Source organism: Parasteatoda tepidariorum, chromosome 9 (assembly GCF_043381705.1).
Source record: "Parasteatoda tepidariorum isolate YZ-2023 chromosome 9, CAS_Ptep_4.0, whole genome shotgun sequence".
Taxonomy (NCBI): Eukaryota; Metazoa; Arthropoda; class Arachnida; order Araneae; family Theridiidae; genus Parasteatoda; species Parasteatoda tepidariorum.
The window spans coordinates 74,698,737-74,721,031 of record NC_092212.1 but is presented as its reverse complement, the minus strand read 5'-3'; the positions used below and the strand labels follow the sequence as shown (position 1 = coordinate 74,721,031).

General features: G+C 28.2%; 1 protein-coding gene across 5 annotated transcripts in view; it reads right to left on the bottom strand.

Annotated features, from left to right (window-relative positions):
• Positions 1–22,295, bottom strand: part of LOC107457440 (protein SSUH2 homolog) — a 51,514-nt gene that overhangs the window by 1,249 nt on the left and 27,970 nt on the right. For all 5 annotated transcript variants that reach the window (XM_071185525.1, XM_043040244.2, XM_071185526.1 and 2 more), the window contains 7 exons: positions 13,732–13,804; positions 12,612–12,741; positions 11,243–11,303; positions 9,599–9,786; positions 7,932–8,035; positions 4,558–4,650; positions 482–587 (listed from right to left, as the gene is read on the bottom strand). In XM_071185525.1, the coding sequence (XP_071041626.1) occupies positions 482–587; positions 4,558–4,650; positions 7,932–8,035; positions 9,599–9,786; positions 11,243–11,303; positions 12,612–12,741; positions 13,732–13,804 (755 nt within the window). The remainder of the gene's footprint in view (positions 1–481; positions 588–4,557; positions 4,651–7,931; positions 8,036–9,598; positions 9,787–11,242; positions 11,304–12,611; positions 12,742–13,731; positions 13,805–22,295) is intronic.

The following is a 22,295-nucleotide window of genomic DNA, read 5'->3' as shown; positions in this document are numbered from 1 at the left end:
ATAAACAACTACCCATTAAAAACACATATATTTTCTTTATTTAAGCCAAACAAATTAATGCTTAGTTTAAGGGAAATAATCTGAACTTTTTAATAAAATATGTTGGGATCTTTGAAAATGTTAAAGTTTTACAGTAACATTTAAACTTTACAAAATTAGAGAGTCAATAGTTTAGTGGACGAATGTATATGTATTAGGTTAATTTAGAGACAAAAATTAATTTAAATGAGCAACATTTAAGGTTAATCTAATTACTTTTTTTAAATTAATAACCACAATTCTGTAAAACATTTTTTTAAAATCTTATTTGATGTTTAAATTTCAAAATTACATTTTCAAGGGAAAAAAAAAACATCATTTTGTAATTTTTTGCAATTTTTCTTAACAATTATAATTTTTTACGGTTTCCCTAAGTCACTAAAAAATAACTCACAGAAGCCACTAAAAAATAACTTACAGAAGCCACTAAAAAATAACTTACAGAATTCCCTTCTTCTTGACAAACAATGTCACCACTAGCTGTCCGGATCCTATCTCCGCTTAGAGCTGCAACCTTTTCCACAACATGATCATCTAAATGATTCATCCTACACAAAAGTTAAAAAAAATAATTCTAAAACAATTTAACATTTTTATATAGTTTGCCTACAGTAATAACTCCCCCTCGTCACGAAGTCTGAGGCCATCTGCTGCTATGGAAACAAGAATAGCACACTTTAGGGAAGGTAGCTTTTTTTCACTGTAGGGCTAATACAATAGACAAGAGAAAAATATTCCCTTTCTCTAGCCAACCCGAGTCAAAACCTGTCTTAAACACCCCACCACCCTACTTAGTAACACCTCGTTACCATAGTCATCACCACAGGTCCAGGTTAATAGCTAGGGGAGGTTTTACTTTAGACAAACTGTACAAGCATTCTCACATATATTGTCTACTATCAGACAAAAAAAAATTATCTTTTTTTAAAAATTAATCTAAGAAAACTTAACTTAGCAATAAGCACTTGTTATCAATTTAGTGAATCAGCTTAGGCATAGAGCCACATAACGAAAAAATCTGATTGCAAGAAAAAAGTATCTGGTTATTTCATTTTCTAAAAAAACACAGTATTTTTAAATCTTTTGATCTACAGGATGTCTCAGGATTATTGGGACAGACTTTAAGGACAGGTAGAGAGCATCAAAAGAGTTAGGAATTGTATAGCAACCCATGGTCGGAAACAACATAGGACAGTTGTATGACAGGTACCACAAACAAAGAGACACGAGACTGAGATCATCTAAAATATTTATTGATCAAGGATGTGCTAATGATGTGCCATGCTAATCATGTGCTGTGGTAGATGATAAGTGAAAATTTCATGAAATGTGTTGAGAGTTTCCTCTAGTATTGTTAACGATGCATGCATTACACTGTCAGGCCATGGATTGGCAGATTCCCTCAAATACACCTGAATTTTATTGGTTAACCGCAAAGCATGGACGATTCTTATCTCCAGAACCATTTCGGAATCCTCAGGTGTTACGCACACAGCACTTTCTAGTGCATTCCAAAGAAAGAAATCCATGCTGTTTAAATCAGGAGAACGTGATGGCCAGAGAACCGGTACACCACACCCAAATCATCTTGTGAACAACATTAGCTAGCAGAAAAGGACGAAGTTTCCGACCATAAGTTGATATGCAAAACTGAATCCTTGCAATGTCCCCTATCTCCCCTTGAAATTTGTCCCAAATATCTTGGGACACCCTGTATATTTATTAAGCAATAATTATTCAGTAAAGTAAAGTTTTATGTAACCCATTTATACATCAATCATATTTAATCCATTGTAATGATAAAGTGCTTTGTTAAAAAGGCACATGGTTTCTAGCATTGTTAGCGGATATGTTAGCAATTTTGGAAGCTATGTGCCCCCCTATAGCTATATAGGGTGGTCATAAGTTAATTAGTCAGTTACATAATAACATAAAGCCTTGATCAAATACTGTCTAATCGATTAAGAGTCTTCTATTTAGGCAGTTTTTAAAAATGCAGTTTGACAATAAGATTCAATTGTGCAATATTTTGTTCATTTAATGAAAATCTCATATTGAAACTATTCAATCAAAATCTATGAGTTTACTCAAAAACTACAAAATTCATACTTCTGTTTTCACTCTAAGACAAAAATCATTTCTTTTATAAATGAGCTTTCTGGACAAATGCACGGAAAGTAAAAATTTTAAAATCTAAGGCATTTCTTACAGTTCAATTATATATTTTTATATATTTGAAAAACTTGAAAAAGTTCAATTTTGCAAAGACTTAGAAAATCATTGATATTATGTGAATTATTATTTGATATAAAAAATCTAGTCACTTATAGAGTCATGCTAATTGTTTGCTACTATTTCTTTTAATTAAACTATGTTGTTCATGTCACATTTATCATTGCAATTTCATGTGTTAGTTCGCTGCAAAATTCATGTTTGTAATTTCATATCCATATCGTTCATCTTGATGATTGCACAGTTTTGCATGTATATTGAATTCTTGTTCACCAATTTTGATCCTCAATTAATAAAACAGCTTCTTTATGAATCAGCATTGGCATAATTTATTATCATTTGCATGAACTTTTCTTCTTGATAAAGGGAAGAGATAATCCTGCTTTAAAACGTGTCACAAAGTTTAAAAGAGAAAGGTATAAAGTTTATTTTGTTCATACTAAAAACAATTTTTGTTTATGAGAACTAATTATTGAATTCTTAAAAGCAAGTTCACATATTTTCATAGTCAGCTTCAAAAAATTATTATTAATAGTATGTAAGTCATGTTCATAAAAAAGCATAAACAAAATAAAAACAAAATAATACAAACCACTTTATGGTGACACGAAGATAACATTTGATTTGGCCTGTTCCAGAACATGTTTTGCACATTGCCATCCCTTCTCCAGAACACTTCCAGCACCTTAAGACAGAATTTTAAATGAGTTAAGAATCAGCATTGATAAAATTTTCAGAATTTTTCAGAAAATATGTATAAAAAATACAATCAATTGAATCAATTATCTTTTTTATTTCCGTCATTTGAATACGTTTGAGAATTGATCTATGCTTAACATGTTTTCTATGTTTAACAAACTATGTTTCCAAATCTATGTTTAGCATGTTTTTTTTAAAAAAATATTTTGATTTTATGCTTTAATGTTTGTGTACTTTCTATATCCCACAGGTGATTCCAATATAATGAATAATATGATATAAAACATAAAATAATGGGAACATAACTCAATTAATTCCATTAAATAAACAGTACTTTTTAGTTAGCAGGGTGCAAATAATTTAAACTTGCTTTTAAACAATGGCTGTCACCAAAAAAGTAATAAAATAAAAAATAAATAAATAATAAAAAGATAGTTGAAATTACTATTCCCTGAGTCGAAAAGTATCAGATAATTTTCAACTAATTATAAATTAAAAATGGATTAAAAATTTAATTTTGCTTCATTAAAAATACATGTGAACTTTTTTGCAGAACTATCTTGGNTATGTTAGCAATTTTGGAAGCTATGTGCCCCCCTATAGCTATATAGGGTGGTCATAAGTTAATTAGTCAGTTACATAATAACATAAAGCCTTGATCAAATACTGTCTAATCGATTAAGAGTCTTCTATTTAGGCAGTTTTTAAAAATGCAGTTTGACAATAAGATTCAATTGTGCAATATTTTGTTCATTTAATGAAAATCTCATATTGAAACTATTCAATCAAAATCTATGAGTTTACTCAAAAACTACAAAATTCATACTTCTGTTTTCACTCTAAGACAAAAATCATTTCTTTTATAAAGGAGCTTTCTGGACAAATGCACGGAAAGTAAAAATTTTAAAATCTAAGGCATTTCTTACAGTTCAATTATATATTTTTATATATTTGAAAAACTTGAAAAAGTTCAATTTTGCAAAGACTTAGAAAATCATTGATATTATGTGAATTATTATTTGATATAAAAAATCCAGTCACTTATAGATTCATGCTAATTGCTTGCTACTGTTTCTTTTAATTAAACTATGTTGTCCATGTCCCGTTAATCATTGCAACTTCACGAGTTAGTTTGCTGCAAAATTCATGTTTGTAATTTCATCTCTATATTATTCATCTTGATGATTGCACAGTTCTGCATGTATATTGAATTCTTGTTCACCAATTCTGATCTTCAATAAATAAAACAGCTTCATCATGACTCAGCATTGGCATAATTTATTATAATGTACATGAACTTTACGTTCTTGATAAAGGGAAGAGTTAGTCCTGCTTTAAAATGTGTTTAAAAGAGAAAGATATAAAGTTTATTCTGTTCATACTAAAAACAATTTTTGTTTATGAGAACTAATTATGGAATTTTTAAAGGCAAGTTCACATACTTTCATAGTCTGTGTCAAAAAGTTCTTATTAATACTATGTAAATCATGTTAGTTCTTGTTCACAATACAACTATTAACATTAAAATGACTACCAAAATTATTGTACTATCTATATATAAAAAAGTATAAACAAAATAATACAAACCACTTTATGGTGACACGAAGATAACATTTGATTTGTCCTGTTCCAGAACATGTTTTGCACATTGCCATCCCTTCTCCAGAACACTTCCAGCACCTTAAAACAATTTAAAATATAATTAATTTGTAAAAAAAAATAATAAATCTTAAAAATGTTTAATAAATACAAAGGCTATCAAGATAGAATTTTAAGCCAGTTAAAAATCAGTATTTATAAAATGCTCAGAATTTTTATAAAAAATTCTGAACATTTCAGAAATATGTATAAAAAATACAATCAATTATCTTTTTTATTTCCGCCATTTGAATACGCTTGAGAATTTCCAAATCTATGTTTAACATTTTTTTAAAAAAATATTTTGATTTTATGTTTTAATGTTCGTGTACTTTCTATATTTCATAGGTGATTAGATAGATAAATATAATGAATAATATGATATAACATGAAATAATGGGAACATGACTCAATTAATTCCATTAAATAAACAGTACTTTTTTGTTAGCAGAACTTGAGAATTGGATTTCCAAAACTATGTTTAACATGTTTTTTCTTAAATATTTTGATTTTATGCTTCCATGTTTGTGTACTTTCTATATCCCATAGGTGATTAGATAGATAGATATAATGAATAATATGATATTGCATGAAATAATTGGAACATGACTCAATTAATTCCATTAAATAAACAGTACTTTTTTGTTAGCAGGGTACAAATAATTTCAACTTGTTTTTAAACAATAGCTGTAATAAATAAATAAAATAATAAAAAAAGAGTTGAAATTACTGTTCCCTGAATGGAAAAGTATCAGATAATTTTCAACTGATTATTAATTAACAATGGATTAAAAAGTTAATTTTGTATCATTAAAAATACATTTGAACTTTTTCGTAAAACTTGAATTAGCTGACAGCCATTTTAAGTTTCACTACCCTGTTAACATCTCAGAATAGAGAAACTTCACTTTTAAAAACATATTTAGACAAAGTATGCAATAGACCAAAGATGCATCTCATTTATCATTGTAATTTCATGAGTTTCTGTTAATTCATGTCTGTAATTTCATCTCGACAATGTTCATCATAATGATTGCAAAGTTTTACATTTATATTGAATTTCTATTTAATTTATAAAAGTAAAAACAAACATTTAACACAATTATAGTAAACAATTTAATAATATAATTAATCTATAATAAAAATATATAAAAATCTAAATTTAGTTTACAAATATAAAGGTTATAAGCAATGATAGAATTTAGCCAATTAAGAATCAATATTGATAAAATTTCCAGAATTTTTTCAGGAACTATATATAAAAAATACATATGTTGTAGTATTGAATCAATTATCTATTTTATCTCCATAAATTCAATACATTTTCTAAGTCTATGTTTAACTTCTTTTTTCTTTTCTTTTTTTAAATATTTTGATTTTAAGCTTCAACATTTGTGCACTACCTAAATCCCATAGATAATTATGAGATAGATAAATATAATGAATAATATGATAAAATATGAAACAATGAGAATATAACTCAATTATTTCCATTAAATTATCAGTAATTTTTGGTTACCCAGATGCAAATAAATTCAACTATTTTCTTTAGTTTCCTTTTTAAAAAAAAACAATGACCGTAACCCAAAAAAGTTTTTTAAAAAAATTATAATAAAATAAATAATTAATAGAGTGCTAAAGGAACCAAATCATTTCTAAGAAATTTTCTTCACAGTTATAAGTTGATAATAAATCAACCTAACAATAAATAAGAAATACGAGAAAAATAGTATTTTTTTTTTGTCCACTTAGCACAGACTATGCAAATATCTTAATATGTCTTAACTGTTTGCTTTGTAAATATATTAATATGCTTATATTAGTGGTACATAAGAATAGTATTTGAAATTTGTTTCATTTTCGTTTGCATATTTAATGTAAAATATTAAGTACATTCATACATAAATTGTAACAAAATATTATGTTTCTTTAATAAAATGAAAAAAGAGAGATAACTTTTAGAGATAAAAGAGAGATAACTTTATTTCAATTCGAAAAAATAAAACGTTCTAATTATTAGATAAATACATAATTCAAATAATAAATATAACATTCAAAGTATTTAAATCCCAATAAAATGTCATATTTTGGATTTTTTATTTATAATTGAAATTCTCGAAAAATCAAATTTCAGAAATTTTTAAAATGTTAAGATCATGTGAGTTCTATGTATACACAGTAATATAATACAAATAGGTTATAATATTACTTTGCAACATCAAAAATCATTTCGTACACTTTTAAAAATTATTTATTTATTTATTTTATTTTCGTTAGCATAGCATACAACGGATTTTTAATTTTTTATTTTATGGATGCTTCATATTGTAAGTTTTAATATTAAATGCGAGGGGAATTTTTTTAACAGATAGAAATGGGGTGCGATTTTCAGCAACAGCTTAAAGCCCATGCAGCTTCAGGTGAATAAGCACCAACTTGTCAGGGAAGTAAAAGCGGCCTGTACACAATGCTGACCACATTGCCTCAAACTGGCTGTTTGGTCACGAAATTCTGGAAACTTAACCTCCATGACCATCTGGTCCACAAAGGGCTATAGCAGGAATGCTTTACTTTTATTTACTTTCAACAGAAGAATCTTAGTTCAAGAGTCCCTAGCAACAATTTTACATTGGCCTCAGTTGGGATCAGAATGAGCATGACCTATCAGAATGACCTATATGAGCATGCACAGAAGGACAGATATTGAGATGGCTAGATTTTTCAATATTGGTCCTATATATGGCCAATATTGGCCTATATGAGATCAATATATGGCCTTTATTGATTGAATAATGGATATAAAATATCAGATGAATCTGTCATCTCTATATAGGGCTGATATTGGTTGTGAAGTAGCTGTAAAATATCAGGTGAATCGAACAATTCTATATAGGGCCAATATCGGAAAATAATGTCCCTTTGAACAATTTTTGAGCCAAGATTTGTGAATATTGGTCCAATAACGGCCCAAGTTATTTTGTTGCTAGAGGTCAGTTGGAAAAAGTCACAAAAAAAATTTTTTTTTAAATGTATTTTTATTAATTTCAGAAATATTGTAAAAAATATTATGATTTCTATATTCAATTTAGCTACTTAGCATGAAAATATTATTTAAACACATAGCTTCAAGAAGTAGAGATCTTCTGTCTAAAAGTTGTTTAATAAATAAAAACAAAAAATACTTCAAATATAAAAGCTCCATAAATTAATTATATGCCATGGCCACTTGCCAACCAGAATTTGTTTTACTTTGCACCTAACACATTTTATATGTTTCACACAAAAAAAAAATTATGAAAAAAAGCACACAAAAAATAACTAACTTTCTTTGACCAGTGCCAGTACATTGCAAACAATCCTTTGTTTCGCTACCTGTTGTCAAAGTAATATGCCTGTAGCCAGCACCATGACAAGAAAAACAATATGCCTGCAATAAAATATTAGACATATTTTTAAAACAATTCAATAAATAGTTTATTTGACACAAGCATTGTCAGGCTAATATTAGTTGGTAAAACATTTAAAACAGATTACAACAAATCAGTCCATGCATTATTATGAGTTTCACCCAACAATCTAAATTAAATTACCAACTAAAAACTAAAGCAAATCTGTAATAAAGAATGTTTTTTATTAAAATAACATAGACAATTTTTTTATATAGACAAAAGCTTGAAATAGACATTAACATGATAATTATTATAATTGACATGGATTTCAATTAATGATAATTAATGGAATTAACATGATAACATTTAGATAAAAAACACTCCGAATCTTTTCTAAACTGAATTTAAAATTGGCTGTTTAAGTTTGTAGGAATACTGGAAAACAAATTCTTGCTACATTGCACAGGTAAAAAAAAGGTAAACTATATGTTAAATAGGCATCAACTGCTAATACATCTAAACTTCTTTATTTTTGTGTAAAGTATCGTATACAAAGATTAAACTCATTGGAAATATTCACTTTACTTAAAATAGAGCTCTTCATAGTAAGCCACCCCTTCCCTAATTTAAATAAGAAATCTTTTTATCAGATAAAATTATTTTAGTCACCCCCAATCCAGAACACCAGGTCCTTAAATATTAAAATTTTTGGAATTCTTCTTAACTTCAGGTATGAACTTAAAATAACATCAAATTCAATATGCTTTGTAACAAAAAAGTGTAGTAATAAATTAATATAAAGATGAAATTCATTACCAGATAAATATTTTTTCCTTAATAATGCAACTATTTTAAACATATCAGACAATTTTAATTTTTTTAAACAGTTTTTGTTTTTTTTAGTTCATAGTTCTACTAATTTACACTTAACAGTTTCTATACTCTAGATTTTAATTCTTCTAGAATGAGGGATTTAAGGTACTATTAACAGAAAGCACAAATAAGAGGACATTTTTTTTCAATATCAGACTGATTCTCAAATGACAATTTACAAAATAAATCTTACAGATCCTTTATCTAATAACAAAATTATTTAAAGCACACAAGTCACTTTTAATTTCTTAAACAGTTTTTGTTTTTCTTTAGTTCAAGCATTTTTTATATATTTTGTATCTGTCGTTGAATAGCCGACCCATTTTTGGGTTCACGACTACTAATGTTCAACTGTGTAGCCTAGTAATTTTGAACCAATCCAGAAGACAAGGAAGCTCCCGGATCAGAACCACCAGAGGTATGATTTGTTATAAGAACATGGAGGACTTCGCGACTCGACAGATTTAATGTGCATCAGTCACCATTTATTGCACAGGGAGTCTTTAGAATGCGGGGATCGAACCCACAAGCTCTTGGGCATGGGCCCAGTGCCCTACTAACCAGGCTAGTCCGGACTAGATCTAACAATTTATGGTGTAGCAGTTTCTAAACTGAGGATTTCAGGTCTTCTGGATTACAGGTTTTAAGGTACAATAAAAAAAACTTATATAAAAGGCCATTTTTTTCAGTCTTAATTCTCTTATGACAAACACAGAAAAAAAACTTACAGATCCTTTTCCAGAACAAGTGGAACATCTCTTCCGTCCAACGCCTCCACAAACATGGCATGTTTTTAAAGATGCAGTATGAGGAACTTCTAATTGAGTAGAATGGTTTTTGAAATAAGTTGGTGGAAACGCTAATATTTCCCAAGGCCCTGGAACAGATCCTGAATTACTTCCAGCAATTGTTCCACCTAAAAAGTGTTTAGAAAAAATAATTTTCATTGTTTCTTCAAAAAATATTAAGTAAAATTTGTATAAGTATTATTCACAAATAAATTTGTAAAATATGTAATATTTATTTATGTTATACATTAACAATTTGAAAAAAATATAATTAAAGCTTAAAAAATTATAATTAACATTATAGCCTGAAAGAAATTTGTAATCAGTAGAATCTAATAGATTATAATAGCCTTGTTAAATTACACACATTATATGAAAATATTAAACTTATTTACACATTGAAAGTAGATATAATTGCTCTTAAAATATATTCCAAGTTAAATTTGCTTAAACCTTTTTCTTCATTCTTTTTTGGTACATTTGCAAAAGATAATGTGACCAAACGAAGTCTGTTTGTTACACTGTATCGATTAAAATGAAATTTTTTTTTAAAAAAATAAAAAAAACATATCTACATCAAAATTATCTCAAATTGCAGAGTTAATTGTTTCAAATTAAACTAATTTAATTGAAGGAGAAGATAAATTAAGATATACACATATAACAATTAACTAATACATTAAATTCCTGATCTCAATAGATCAGGACTCAAATTCAATGGTGCACTATCGGTCAAGGACTAAAATTTGACTCGGCCTACCATTAAATAATTATTATCAATGGTCTTCTAGGCCAGCAATTAATGAAAAGGGATGATTTACAGTTTTGGTTTTTTGATTTTGGTCTGAGTTTTTATCACAAAAAATTTTTTTAAAAAAAATACATATTTCATTATTATTTTGAACCTCACCCATTCTATGCATTGCAATTTTTTCATTTAAATTAATTTTATTAATTTTTTTTAAAAAAAATCTTATAAAAACATGTAAATGGACCAGTAAAAATTTGCACAAACTAGTAATACTAGTTATTTTCTATTTAGAGCGGTTACTGCTTTCTTAACTTCTACCCTTGCATGTAATTAATATTTCATTTGTCTGCTCCTTATAAAATATTTTAAATATTCTTTCACTTATGAAATTCTAAAAATACTATAAAATTGTACTTATAGGTGCGTGACTTAAGTCTGCTCTAATTCAACTTCTTAATTAAAGCTTCAATAATTTTTTTTTTAAAAACCCAGATAAAACTAATTACGATAAGAGTCAGTTAATGTATACAATAACAAAACAAAATATGTAGCAATAAAAAAACAGTATTAAAGCTAATATTCCAATTAAATACAGTTGTAATAATAATTTTAACTGTAAAAGTAATTATTCCATTTTAGATAAAATAAAACAAATATGCCTGAATAAGTGTAATGAGAAAGAAAAGGAAGAAATTAAAAATAAATAATCACAAATGATTACATGAAAAGTTAATAAATGGAATTAAATCTTATTTTATTTAGCACACAACAGTGCTTTAAAATTTTAAGTACAGACATCATTATCATGAATGCAATTTATTGACTTTTCTTACCCGTATATGGTTCAAAAGCCCAACATGTTGTCCTGATTTCAGTAAATGTTTCTAATGTATACTGAAAAAGTAAATACTATGTATTTATAAATACATGAGATACTGTGACATCATAACAAAAACAGGAATTACAGGGAATTAAATACAGTTTTGTAAATTTATTAATAAAAGAACATGCTTAAACAAATTATTTAACATAAAGATGGATGATTACAAATTTTTCATAGAAAAAAAAAATTTTTATTTCTTGAAGATTTTTTTAAAATTTAATTACAAGCAATGTAAAATAAATAAAAAAAACCTAAGGCAAATATTTAAATTACAAAATTACCTAATAATAATGACTTGTAAGAAAAGTTGCAAAATTATTAAATAAACACTGCTTACAATTAAAAACATAAAAAATTATATACAGGAATTTTTATATTAATTCTTAAAACACTTACATCAAATTAAATAAAGGATAGGGCCTAGTTACTTTCCGGCAAAATTTAGTTGTATCTCTAATTTAATCCAAAAAAAAACATAGCATGAAAATTTTTGAGCAAATTTTTTTACATGGCAATCAAAATCAAAAATAAAAGGAATAATAACTCCTCCAGACCTCAAACAATTTTGATCTTATATTTTGGGTAAAACATAAATAAAAACAATTCATAATTGGCACACACAGACAGTGTTGTAGTGAGAAGATTTTACGGGTATATTAGTGAATTTTTTAAGTGATTTTAAATTTCAAAAATATCTTTTAGATACTTTTTTTTTTTTTAAAAAAAATGCAGATTAAAATGTTTATTGTATCATAATTTTCAGTTCAAATTGCAGAAAAACGCTTTCAAGTTCACATCAATCAAACATAATTTTAATTTACTTTTTTTTTATAAAAATGTGTGCACAGTGATTAATTATTATTTTTTATAAACTACAAATTAATTGTTTTAATAATCATTTTATTAATCACAAATAAATTTTTAATAATTATTTTAATAGTTAATTAAGTATTTATTTTATCAATTATTTTATTTTACAAATTAATTATTTTATTAATTATTTTAATAAACAAAAATTAAATTATTTTTTATAAACTAAAAATTTTTCTCTTATTTGATAATGAGTATTACTTTTTGAAATAAACACATAAAATACTGTAAGAGGCTAATTTAAAAATTGATGCAGAACAAATTCAGTTTTTACACAATATTACACATTTGATAAATTTTTACAGTGTTAAGTGAGTGTCCTTTTAAAACTCTAAGTGAACCCTTTTCTGTGAGGAAGCATCCTGTCCTTTTTTATTCCTAAGGAGAACCCTAAAGTACTTACTAAATTATTTTTGTAATTAATGTTTTAAAAGGAAAACTAATCTTACGTGAAATGCAATGGAATGCTTTATGTCAGTGATGCACATGTCTCTAACAGGCCTTTGGCTATAACAACAATGGGATGATATGTCTTTACGTAAGGCATCTCTCACTTCCTTTTCAGAAAAATGTGGTATGCTACAAAAAGTTAAAAAAAATCAATATAGATGTAACACATTATATACTAATAAAGATATAAAATAACATCAGGGTTGGTAAATCATGATTTTAAAAAAAATAATTAAAAGTGCTTAACATCATTTAAATGTAATATTATAAAAATATTTAATGCTTTGATCTTATGATGGTTCAACTTATTATTGTTAAATTAATCACTGAATAAATAAAATTAAAGTTGTTTTTATTTAAGGTCAATACTCTAAGACCCAATTTATCAGTTAGATATCAAATGAAGAATACATTAGAATCAAGCTCAATACCCTAAGCCCCAATTTATCAGTTAGATATCAAATGAAGAATACATAATTTAGATCAGGAAACACTAAAAACAATAAATTATTTTTGGAAGAAAAAGTCTTTTTCTTTCTTCTTATTTATGTACCCAAACTAAATATCAATACATTTCAAAAGCACTTTATATCAAATTGTCTTACATAAAGCTAGTGGAAAAATTTTAATTTCAAAACTCCACACCATTTTTAATCTCATTAAAACTCCTTATTTTTATTAGTCTATATTGAACATCAAATAATAACTTTCATCACCCCATCTCATCTTTTCTCTAGAAAAAAATCCTTAATATCAATGAAATTAGACTTCTTAAAAACCCAATTATAGGAATATTTTATGAATCATACTGTATAAAAATATTTGTAAATTAAATCAATGTTGTTGTTTTTTATTTTTATTAAGGAATCAAGTGATTTAAATAATTGATTGAAAAAAAATCACGTAATTTAAATCCGGATTTTAATCATGTCATCAAACTTGTGTAAAATGTCAAATAATGAGTTAAGTATTTTTATTTTTACGGTCACATTTATTTAGCATGTAACATGACGAAACTTAAGGACAGGAGCCAAAAAATAAAAATATATTTAATAAAAAATAACTAAAATTAAAATCTATTTTGTGAATGAACAGTAATTAAAAATGTAAATAACTTACTTTGGCAAAGGGCACCTCTGAAGTTCACTGTCAAGTTTCTGGGGATCAGGTTCTGCTGGAGGTGGTATAGTTACTATAATAAAAACACAAGATATTCAGATTAACATTAAAAAATATCAATAATAGGTTCAGTAACAGTTATCAATAACTATCATATCAATAACAGTTATGAGTATCACAATAAAAGGCCATGAAGCTTTTTGAAATAAATGTGATCCTTTTACTGACCATTCACTAATTCCCATAACTCAAAGCTTAGATATAAGTAAATTCAAGTTGTGGTTTTTCTTGTATCTTCTTATTGTGCCATACATTCCCTTTCCAAGTTTTTTTTACAGAAGATTATTTTTAAAATTTAGGTCATTTTTCAAATTCAGTGTAGATTATTTTTCAAATCAGCCTTTCAGTTTAAATAAAAAAACACTTAGGATCAAAAATTCACATCTTTTGATTTTTTCAATCGAATGTTTTAAGAACCGCGATTGTATTCTTAGAAATTCTTTAAACATCCTCAAAAATAGATTAAATCAGGACGAAAAGCTAAAAATCAGAACAAATAAGGTCAAGATATTTTATTGACTACGAACCTTGCAGGACAAGTACAAAACAAAACAAAATACAAATGAACTAGTAGATTCAATTACAAATTTGTATTTTTATGCATAAAACCCTAATAACTTTTAAATTATTAATCCCATTCTTTCGCACTTGGTTTCTTTTGATTCCACCTAAAAAGATGTACTAACTGCATAGACTTCACTTGTCTAGACAAAAAAACACATAATAGATGCTTAATTTGCTTAAATCGCAAATTAAGATGCTTAAATACTGATTGTACTTTTTATGCATGAAACCCTTACAACTTACAATCTTATTGTGTCGAGATTGCTTTCTCTCGACTTAACGTAAAAATCTAAAAGTCGAAATCCACTTAGGCAAGAGTCGAAATCCACTACAAGTCGAACCTATAAGTCGAAATAATATATAAGTTTCTCCCCTTCATTTACTCCTTCCAACAAAACCCGACGAGATAGGGTACAGAAACTTTTCACCTCTAACTATGAGGAGAGTACTTAAGGACCGCAGGTTTGAGTTTGAAGCATTATCATTAAAATCATAATTTGCTGTACAATAAAAGTGAATTTTTAGGTTTTAATAAATAATTTTCACCGATTTTTATAGGTACAGTAGAGTCCCGATTATCCGAGACCCGGTTATCCGAGTTTCCGCTTTAACCGAGCTATCAAATATTTCAAGGATTTTTTTTGTTCTAGTTTATTTTTTAAAAAAAACCGCTAAAAAATAAATTTGATTTTTGTCTTCCAAACACTCAGAAAAACAAAATCCAACAACTTGGTCTGATGAAATTATCGTTAATATCGTCAATAATGATAATGAATCTAGCGAAGATGATGAAGACAGTGATTATTAAAATCAACATATAAAAATCTCTCATACAGATGGAGTAAAAGCTATCGAATGTACTATTGAATATATAGAACAACAAAAAGAGGCGACCCCAGCCTTCCTGTTATCCCTAAAAAAGGCGAAACATAACTACAGAAAAGCGCCAAAGTTACGTAGAACAAAAAACGATTAAGGACTTTTTTTAAGTAAAAACTTTTTAATTCTCGTAAAGTATGCGTTTTAAATGTTTTTAAGTAAGCTTTTCAATTATAATATGAATTGTATGTGGTATACTCGTATACATTTTGTATTTCTTAAATATATTACATTTATACCTTCTCTTTTTCTTTCCGTTTTTATACTCTTCGCTTTAACCGAGTTTCTCAGTTATCCGAGTTTCTTGCGGTCCCCATTAACTCGGATAATCGGGACTCTACTGTATTTATTTTAATTGTAAAAGCAATTTTAAATTATTTCTCTGAACATTGAAACATTCTCTCGAAACATTGTTAAAGCAATTTTAAATTATTTCTCTGAAATTAAAATCTGGGACGGCCTTGGCCTGTAACAGGCAGTTGTGTCTTGAAAGAAGAAGAAATTAAAATCTGTCGACCAATTTTGTTTTTAATGTATTAACGTTTATAACGTATTTAGTTTCATTGCCTCAAATGCAATGGTGTAAGAAATTAAGAGAATTGGCAAACTTGGTCGATTATCTCTAGAACTACTGGACCGATTTTAATGAAATTTGATATGTACACGTTGGAGACGGAAGGTATGAAACAGCAGTAGCAGAATAAACAAACAAAAAAATGGGTAAATAGGGGGTACCCTCATGTAGTGGTCCCCTCGCGCCTTGCAGCGTGATTTCATACTTGAAATAAGGCAGTTTATCATTTCCTGTGACAATTTCATACCTTCCAACTCCAACGAGCGTTTCGCACGATCAGGCATGTGTATTACAATTGCCGAATGGTTATTTGTATTGTATTGTAACAATGTATGTACATATAAAATTTCATAAAAATCGGTCTCGTAGTTCTAGAGATAATCGACCAAGTCTGCAAATTCTCTTAATTTTTTATACCAGTGTATTGGCAGACAAGCCCATGAAATCTCGATCGCCACTGAAACCGGTGTTAGCGTTGCAACTTAATAACTCTTTCATAAAGCGTAAAATATGATTAAAGCATAAAATAGAAATAGAAAAAATTGAAACGTTAACGATACTTTATAAAAGTAAAAAAACATATATTAACTTCTTTAATTTAAATTTAATTTTGGGTATTGTAACACTTTATTCTAAATAATCATAGTTTTTAAAGTAATTAAAATACATGAAATTGCAAACATTCACACAAAGGAGCAAATTAAGTTTTTAAAAAAATTAAACTTCGATCAAAATAAATTTTTAAAAAAACTTAGTCCATTTGATTTATATCAATTATCTCAGATGTGAAATAATTCAGAAAGAAAAGCATTTAAGATATGTATGACGATTTAAAAAAAAAAAAAAAAAAAACGGATTTAGTCAAGTTTATCAAGGGCAGCTTTTTCTTTTCGCCACTGTCTCAAAACATCTGAATCTGAACATTTCGGTCATTGAGAACATTAATGAGAAAAACAACGATTGTATCCTACTCCGCCAAAAAAATATTTTCAATAGCTTTTTGAAGTAGAGCTAATAAATGCATAACGTGCGCATACATCTTATTCAATATCTAACAACTAAAAAGTTTTTTTTCCCCCTTCACACTAACGCAATGAATGTAGTGTAGTGATCGCAATTAAATTGCAACTAAAAAGAAGAAAAAATGAGCGTATGGTGTTTAGCGATAACCGCAATCACAAAGGGATCTAAAGAGCAACAAGTAAGGTCATTAATAAGGGAGGGAAATAAAAATAAAAAAAAGAGAATCAGTAAGAGCAACGGTCGCTCGTCAAGAGGAAGATGAGGCCAGCTGATTAAACATAGGGTTTCACTCTCAACGCTTATAAACCAAGAAATTCAGTTGTTAAAACAAAATGCCGTAGAGTATTGCCTTTTATACAAACCACCGGTTTGAAATTTATTTCGTTTTCGCGGAACCGCAACTTTGTAAATAAAGATAAATTGCAGCTGTTAATATTCTCAACTAATTATTATTTTGAAATTATTATTAATTATTTTGAAATTATCTATTGTGAAGAATGAAATATTTTCACCAATTTATAAATAATTCTATTAAAATTAAGTTTTTATGTCATATATGTAGTTAAAGTTACAGTTCCATTGCGGCATCTAAGTGTGTTCTTGGAGTGTACCGAAAATGAATTAACTATTGCTGAATTATGGTTTTCGAGCAGGGACTATTAAAAACCTAGAAAATGGTTACCAGAGAAATTTAATTCTTTATTCTAGGATTTATTTTTATTATTTAAATATATATTAATAAGTTTCAAAAATCATTGCTGGTGGAAAAAAATTAAATGTTTATTTTTAACTTTTGGAACCTTAGTGGGCTTTACGTAGAACCATAGGGTTCTACGAAATATCTTTTGGGAACCACTGCGAAAAAAAAGAATTAATAATACGGAACAAATCAAGAGGCTTCTAAACCTATCAATAATTATTTTTGAATTTATAAACTATCCTCTCTTTATGCTTGTTTTAAAGATAGAATTTTATTTTCCGAAGTTATTGTTGCAAAGAATTTCATATTCGCTTTTTTAATCCATTATTAATTTTAATGATGTCACCGTAACATTAAAGTTCACAGAATTTTTTTTTTCTTTTTTAATGTTTGTATTTAAATAAAGATTCAGGAAATGAGATGCTAAAATCCCAGTTAATAGGAAGAAAAAAAACCTCAAGAAAGTATTTATCATATAACAAATTGTTTCGTAGAAAACACAATATTAAAAAAAGCAATGAGGAAAGTTAATCCGAAATAAAACATAAAAGTTGTTTACATTTCACTTTTAAATGATAGCAGTTTATTATGAAAAATAATTTGAGATTTTAATTTCGAAAATGGTTGCTAGAAATCTACTGATTAATTTATTGCTTTCAAAAATTATTTCTATGAATTTACAGAACAATTTTAGCTTTAACTTTCAAGAACGCTTATAAAATTAATATAAATTAAAAAATTATTTTAAGAATTCAGTTTTTTTTTAAACTTATAATTTAAGAAACATGTTCCAAAGAATATCGTAATAAATATTTTTTTATAGATAATTTAAAGTATCTTTCCTCCATTTTTCTTCAAGATTTTTAATACGTTTTTATATTTTATTTATATCAATGGGTAAAATTTGCACTTAATGCACTAATTTCATAACTGTATAATTTAAATTTTTTTGAGAAAATTTAGTTAAAACTCAAAAATAACAAAATATTGACTAGGAATTCTCGATTAGATGAGCAATTACTCTAAATCTTATTCAAATTAATGCAAAGCAAATCATCGGTGAGTTTTTAAATCTGGTAACAGCTTGGCTCGAAATGCATGTTTACGAAAATGGACACAGCTCGAAATGCGTGTTTACGATAATGGACACAGCTCGAAATGCGTAATTTACGATAATGGACACAGCTCGAAATGCGTGTTTAGGAAAATGGACACAGCTCAAAATGCATATTTACGAGAATGGACACAGCTCGAAATGCATGTTTACGAAAATGAAAACAGCTCGGAATGCGTGTTTAGGAAAATCGACACAGCTCGGAATGCAAATTTACGAAAATGAACACAGCTCAAAATGCGTGTTAACGAGAATGGACACAGCTCGAAGTGCATGTTCACGAAAATGAAACAGTTCGAAATTCGGGTTTACGAAAATGAACACAGCTCGGAATGCGTATTTAGGAAGATGAACACAGCTCGGAATGCGTGTTTACGAAAATGAACACAGCTCGGAATGCGTGTTTACGAAAATGAACACAGCTCGGAATGCGTATTTATGAAAATGAACACAGTTCGTAATGCATGTTTAGGAAAATGGACACAGCTCGGAATACGTGTTAACGAAAACAGATACAGCTTGAAATACGTATAATGGATGTGAAAACTCGACGACGAAATATTAGTTACAGATAAAAAATTAAGTCTTCATAAAAGAATGCGAAATAAAATGCACTGCTAACAGCTAATTTCTTCCTGTTGTATATCCATATTTTAAAAAAAATTATTAGGTCAAATCACGAAATACTCTAATTATGCTTAGTAATACTTCGAGTAGTTATAGTTCGAGTAATACTTAGTTTCGATTATAAAAACATAAGTCTCTGGAAAATAGCGAAATATTTGTAGAAGTTTCCAAACAACTTTTAACACTGAAATATGCTAAACAGATTTCAAAAATAGTCATATCAACTATGTAGGAAAAAAAAAATTAATTTAAACACAAAAAAAAAACTTTTTTTAAAAAATGAAGAAAAATGTATTTTTGAAAAACTTCTACGCGTGTGGTATATTGCTGGGTGTAAGAAACACTCCCTAAACCAGACATATGACAAAACATTGTACAAAAAACAAATGTAAAAACAATTTATTTGTAACTATGAAAATATACAAGGTAGTCAAAATAGAGTTAAGAACAGGGGTGGAATTTGTGAGTCAAAAACGCCAGATGCCAAAGTGTATACCCTTTCGTTACTAAAAAAGCAAACGCCAGTTAATCAGGAATAAAAAGAACCGTTTGTTAAAACGGAGTAAAATACAAAAAAAGAAGATTAGGAAAATAATCATAGGAAAAAAAATCACTTAAAACGAATATGGTTTGTTGGTTATAGAAATCATTCCACACAAAGCTCTACCCAAAAAAACATGCTTATACACTGAAATTATTACAGTTAGTCAATTGAATATTACATAAAAAATACATACATTAAAATAAAACAAAAAGCAAATTAAAATTATTTAATGAAACACTTAAATTCCCTCTTGATAGAAAGTTCCTGTCCTAAGATAATATTTAAGTTAAAAAAAAAAAAAAAAAAANAAAAAAAAAAAAAAAAAAAAAAACTTGACTGCATGATTACTAATTTAAATAAGGAGTTGAAAGTTTTTCATTTAATGATTTTCAGATCAATTAAAACTAATGTTTAGCCCCCCTCCCTCCAACAATATTTAAAGTGGACGAGAAATAAAAATTAATTGATCAATATTTAGAACAAAAATTTTGTCAGCACAAAAAAAACGTAATATAAATATGATACTTCCTATAATAATATTGCCTTCCAGGTTCAAATCCCTGCAATGGCTGGTCAATAAAAATTCCGCACCCCGCTCGCACCGAGTTTTCGTAGTATTCCTCTTCATGTAACGCAAATGCGCGTTAATTGCATTAAAATGTCCTCAACGAAGACAAAATTATTCTCAATACTTGATCAACCAGTTCCCTTGTCTTCAGGATTGGGTTCAAAACTACAAGGCTACGGAGTTGAACTTTAGTAGTCGTAAACCCAAACTTTGGGTCGGCTGCTCAATGTAGTTTATAAAATAAAATATAATAAACCTCTGAACCGTGGTGACTGAAGGGATAGAGCGGTCGCCTCCCGATGGGCTGAGTGAGTAATGCACAGTACAGTGATGAGGTAAAATATCCTCAGTGGTTGACGAATCATGGGTTAGAATCCCCTTGCGTGGGGGTTTTCGTGGTATTCTTTTCAATGTAACTCAAGTACGGGTTTGTTCCAGCAAAAGGTCTCCCACCAAGGCTAATTTGTCGCAATGTTTGATCCAGGAGTTCCTTTGTCTTTTGAGTTGAGTTCAAAACTACAAGGCTACGGAAGTGAAACATTGATAGTTGTAAACTCAGAATCTGGGCGGCTGTTCATGTTGTGGTTGTCGTATGCCATTACGGCAAGGGGTGGGATTGTTTTGGTTTTCCAGTGGAGTCATCTTTGGACCAGAATTCGACTTCTGAAACTCCCATACGTCACGCCCGTTTATAGGGCGAACCCGTTCATACACAGATCGTAATTTTGACCTGAACCAGAGATCGATCAATCTCCAATTCAGTACCCCCTAGAGGTACTGATTTATTATAGGAACATGGAGGACTTTGTGACTCGACAAATTTAACGTGCACCAGTCGCCCTTTACTACACTGGGAGTCTGCTGCCGGTGAGGATCGAACCCACGACTTCTTAGGCATGGGCCAAAGCCGGTTATATAATAAAATATAATAAACCTCTAACTGATACATTTGTAGTGGTGATCAACATCCTTTTTAATAAATTTTTTTAAACCAATATTTATTAATAGCTGCGGTCAGTACTTGTGAAAAATCTCGAACTCGAAGAAATCTGCAGCTCCTTAGGTATCGATTTATTATAGGAACATGGAGGACTTTGTGACTCAACAAATTTTACGTGCACCAGTCGCCATTTATTACACTGGGAATCTTCGGACGGCGGGAATCGAAAACACGACTTCTTGGACATGGACCAACACTGGTTACATAAAAAAATATAATAAAACTCTAACTCATACATTTGTAGTGGTAATCAACATCGTTTTTAATAAATTTTTTCAAACCCAATATTTATTAATTACTGCAATCAGTATTTGAGAATAATCTTGCACTCGAAGAAATCTGCAGCTCCTTAATTTTTGCCTGTTTTATTATGTAATAAAAAGGGTTCATACGATCCGTAAAAAAAATTAATAGAAAAGGATATGTCAATGTTATTTTTTAAAAAAAGAAGTCACTAATTTCTAAGGATTCAATTGAAAACTAAACATTCAAAACTTGAATTTCACAACAAATATTTAATCGGATATAAATAAGTATAATGCTAAACTAACAAATACTAAATTAATAATAAATATATTACTACTTCCGGCTAAATATATTTAATTGAAGATATTAAAATGATTCCTTGATTAAAAACACAATTAATAGCTTTGCAATACGGTTTATAAGGACCTTACAAACCCTGATAAATACTTTTTAACAGTCATGCGTATAGGTATTTAATTTAATATTTTCCCAGATCATACATTAAATTTTAAATAAGCTGACTAGGTATATCATGGCAAAGAATAGAATGTGTAGCCTTTAACTTCTAGTTAATTCTTCAATGAGGCAATCATACGCCGTGTCATGTATCTCATAATTTAAAAATAATGTTGACAAAGAGAAAATATCAAAGAAGAAAACCTTGA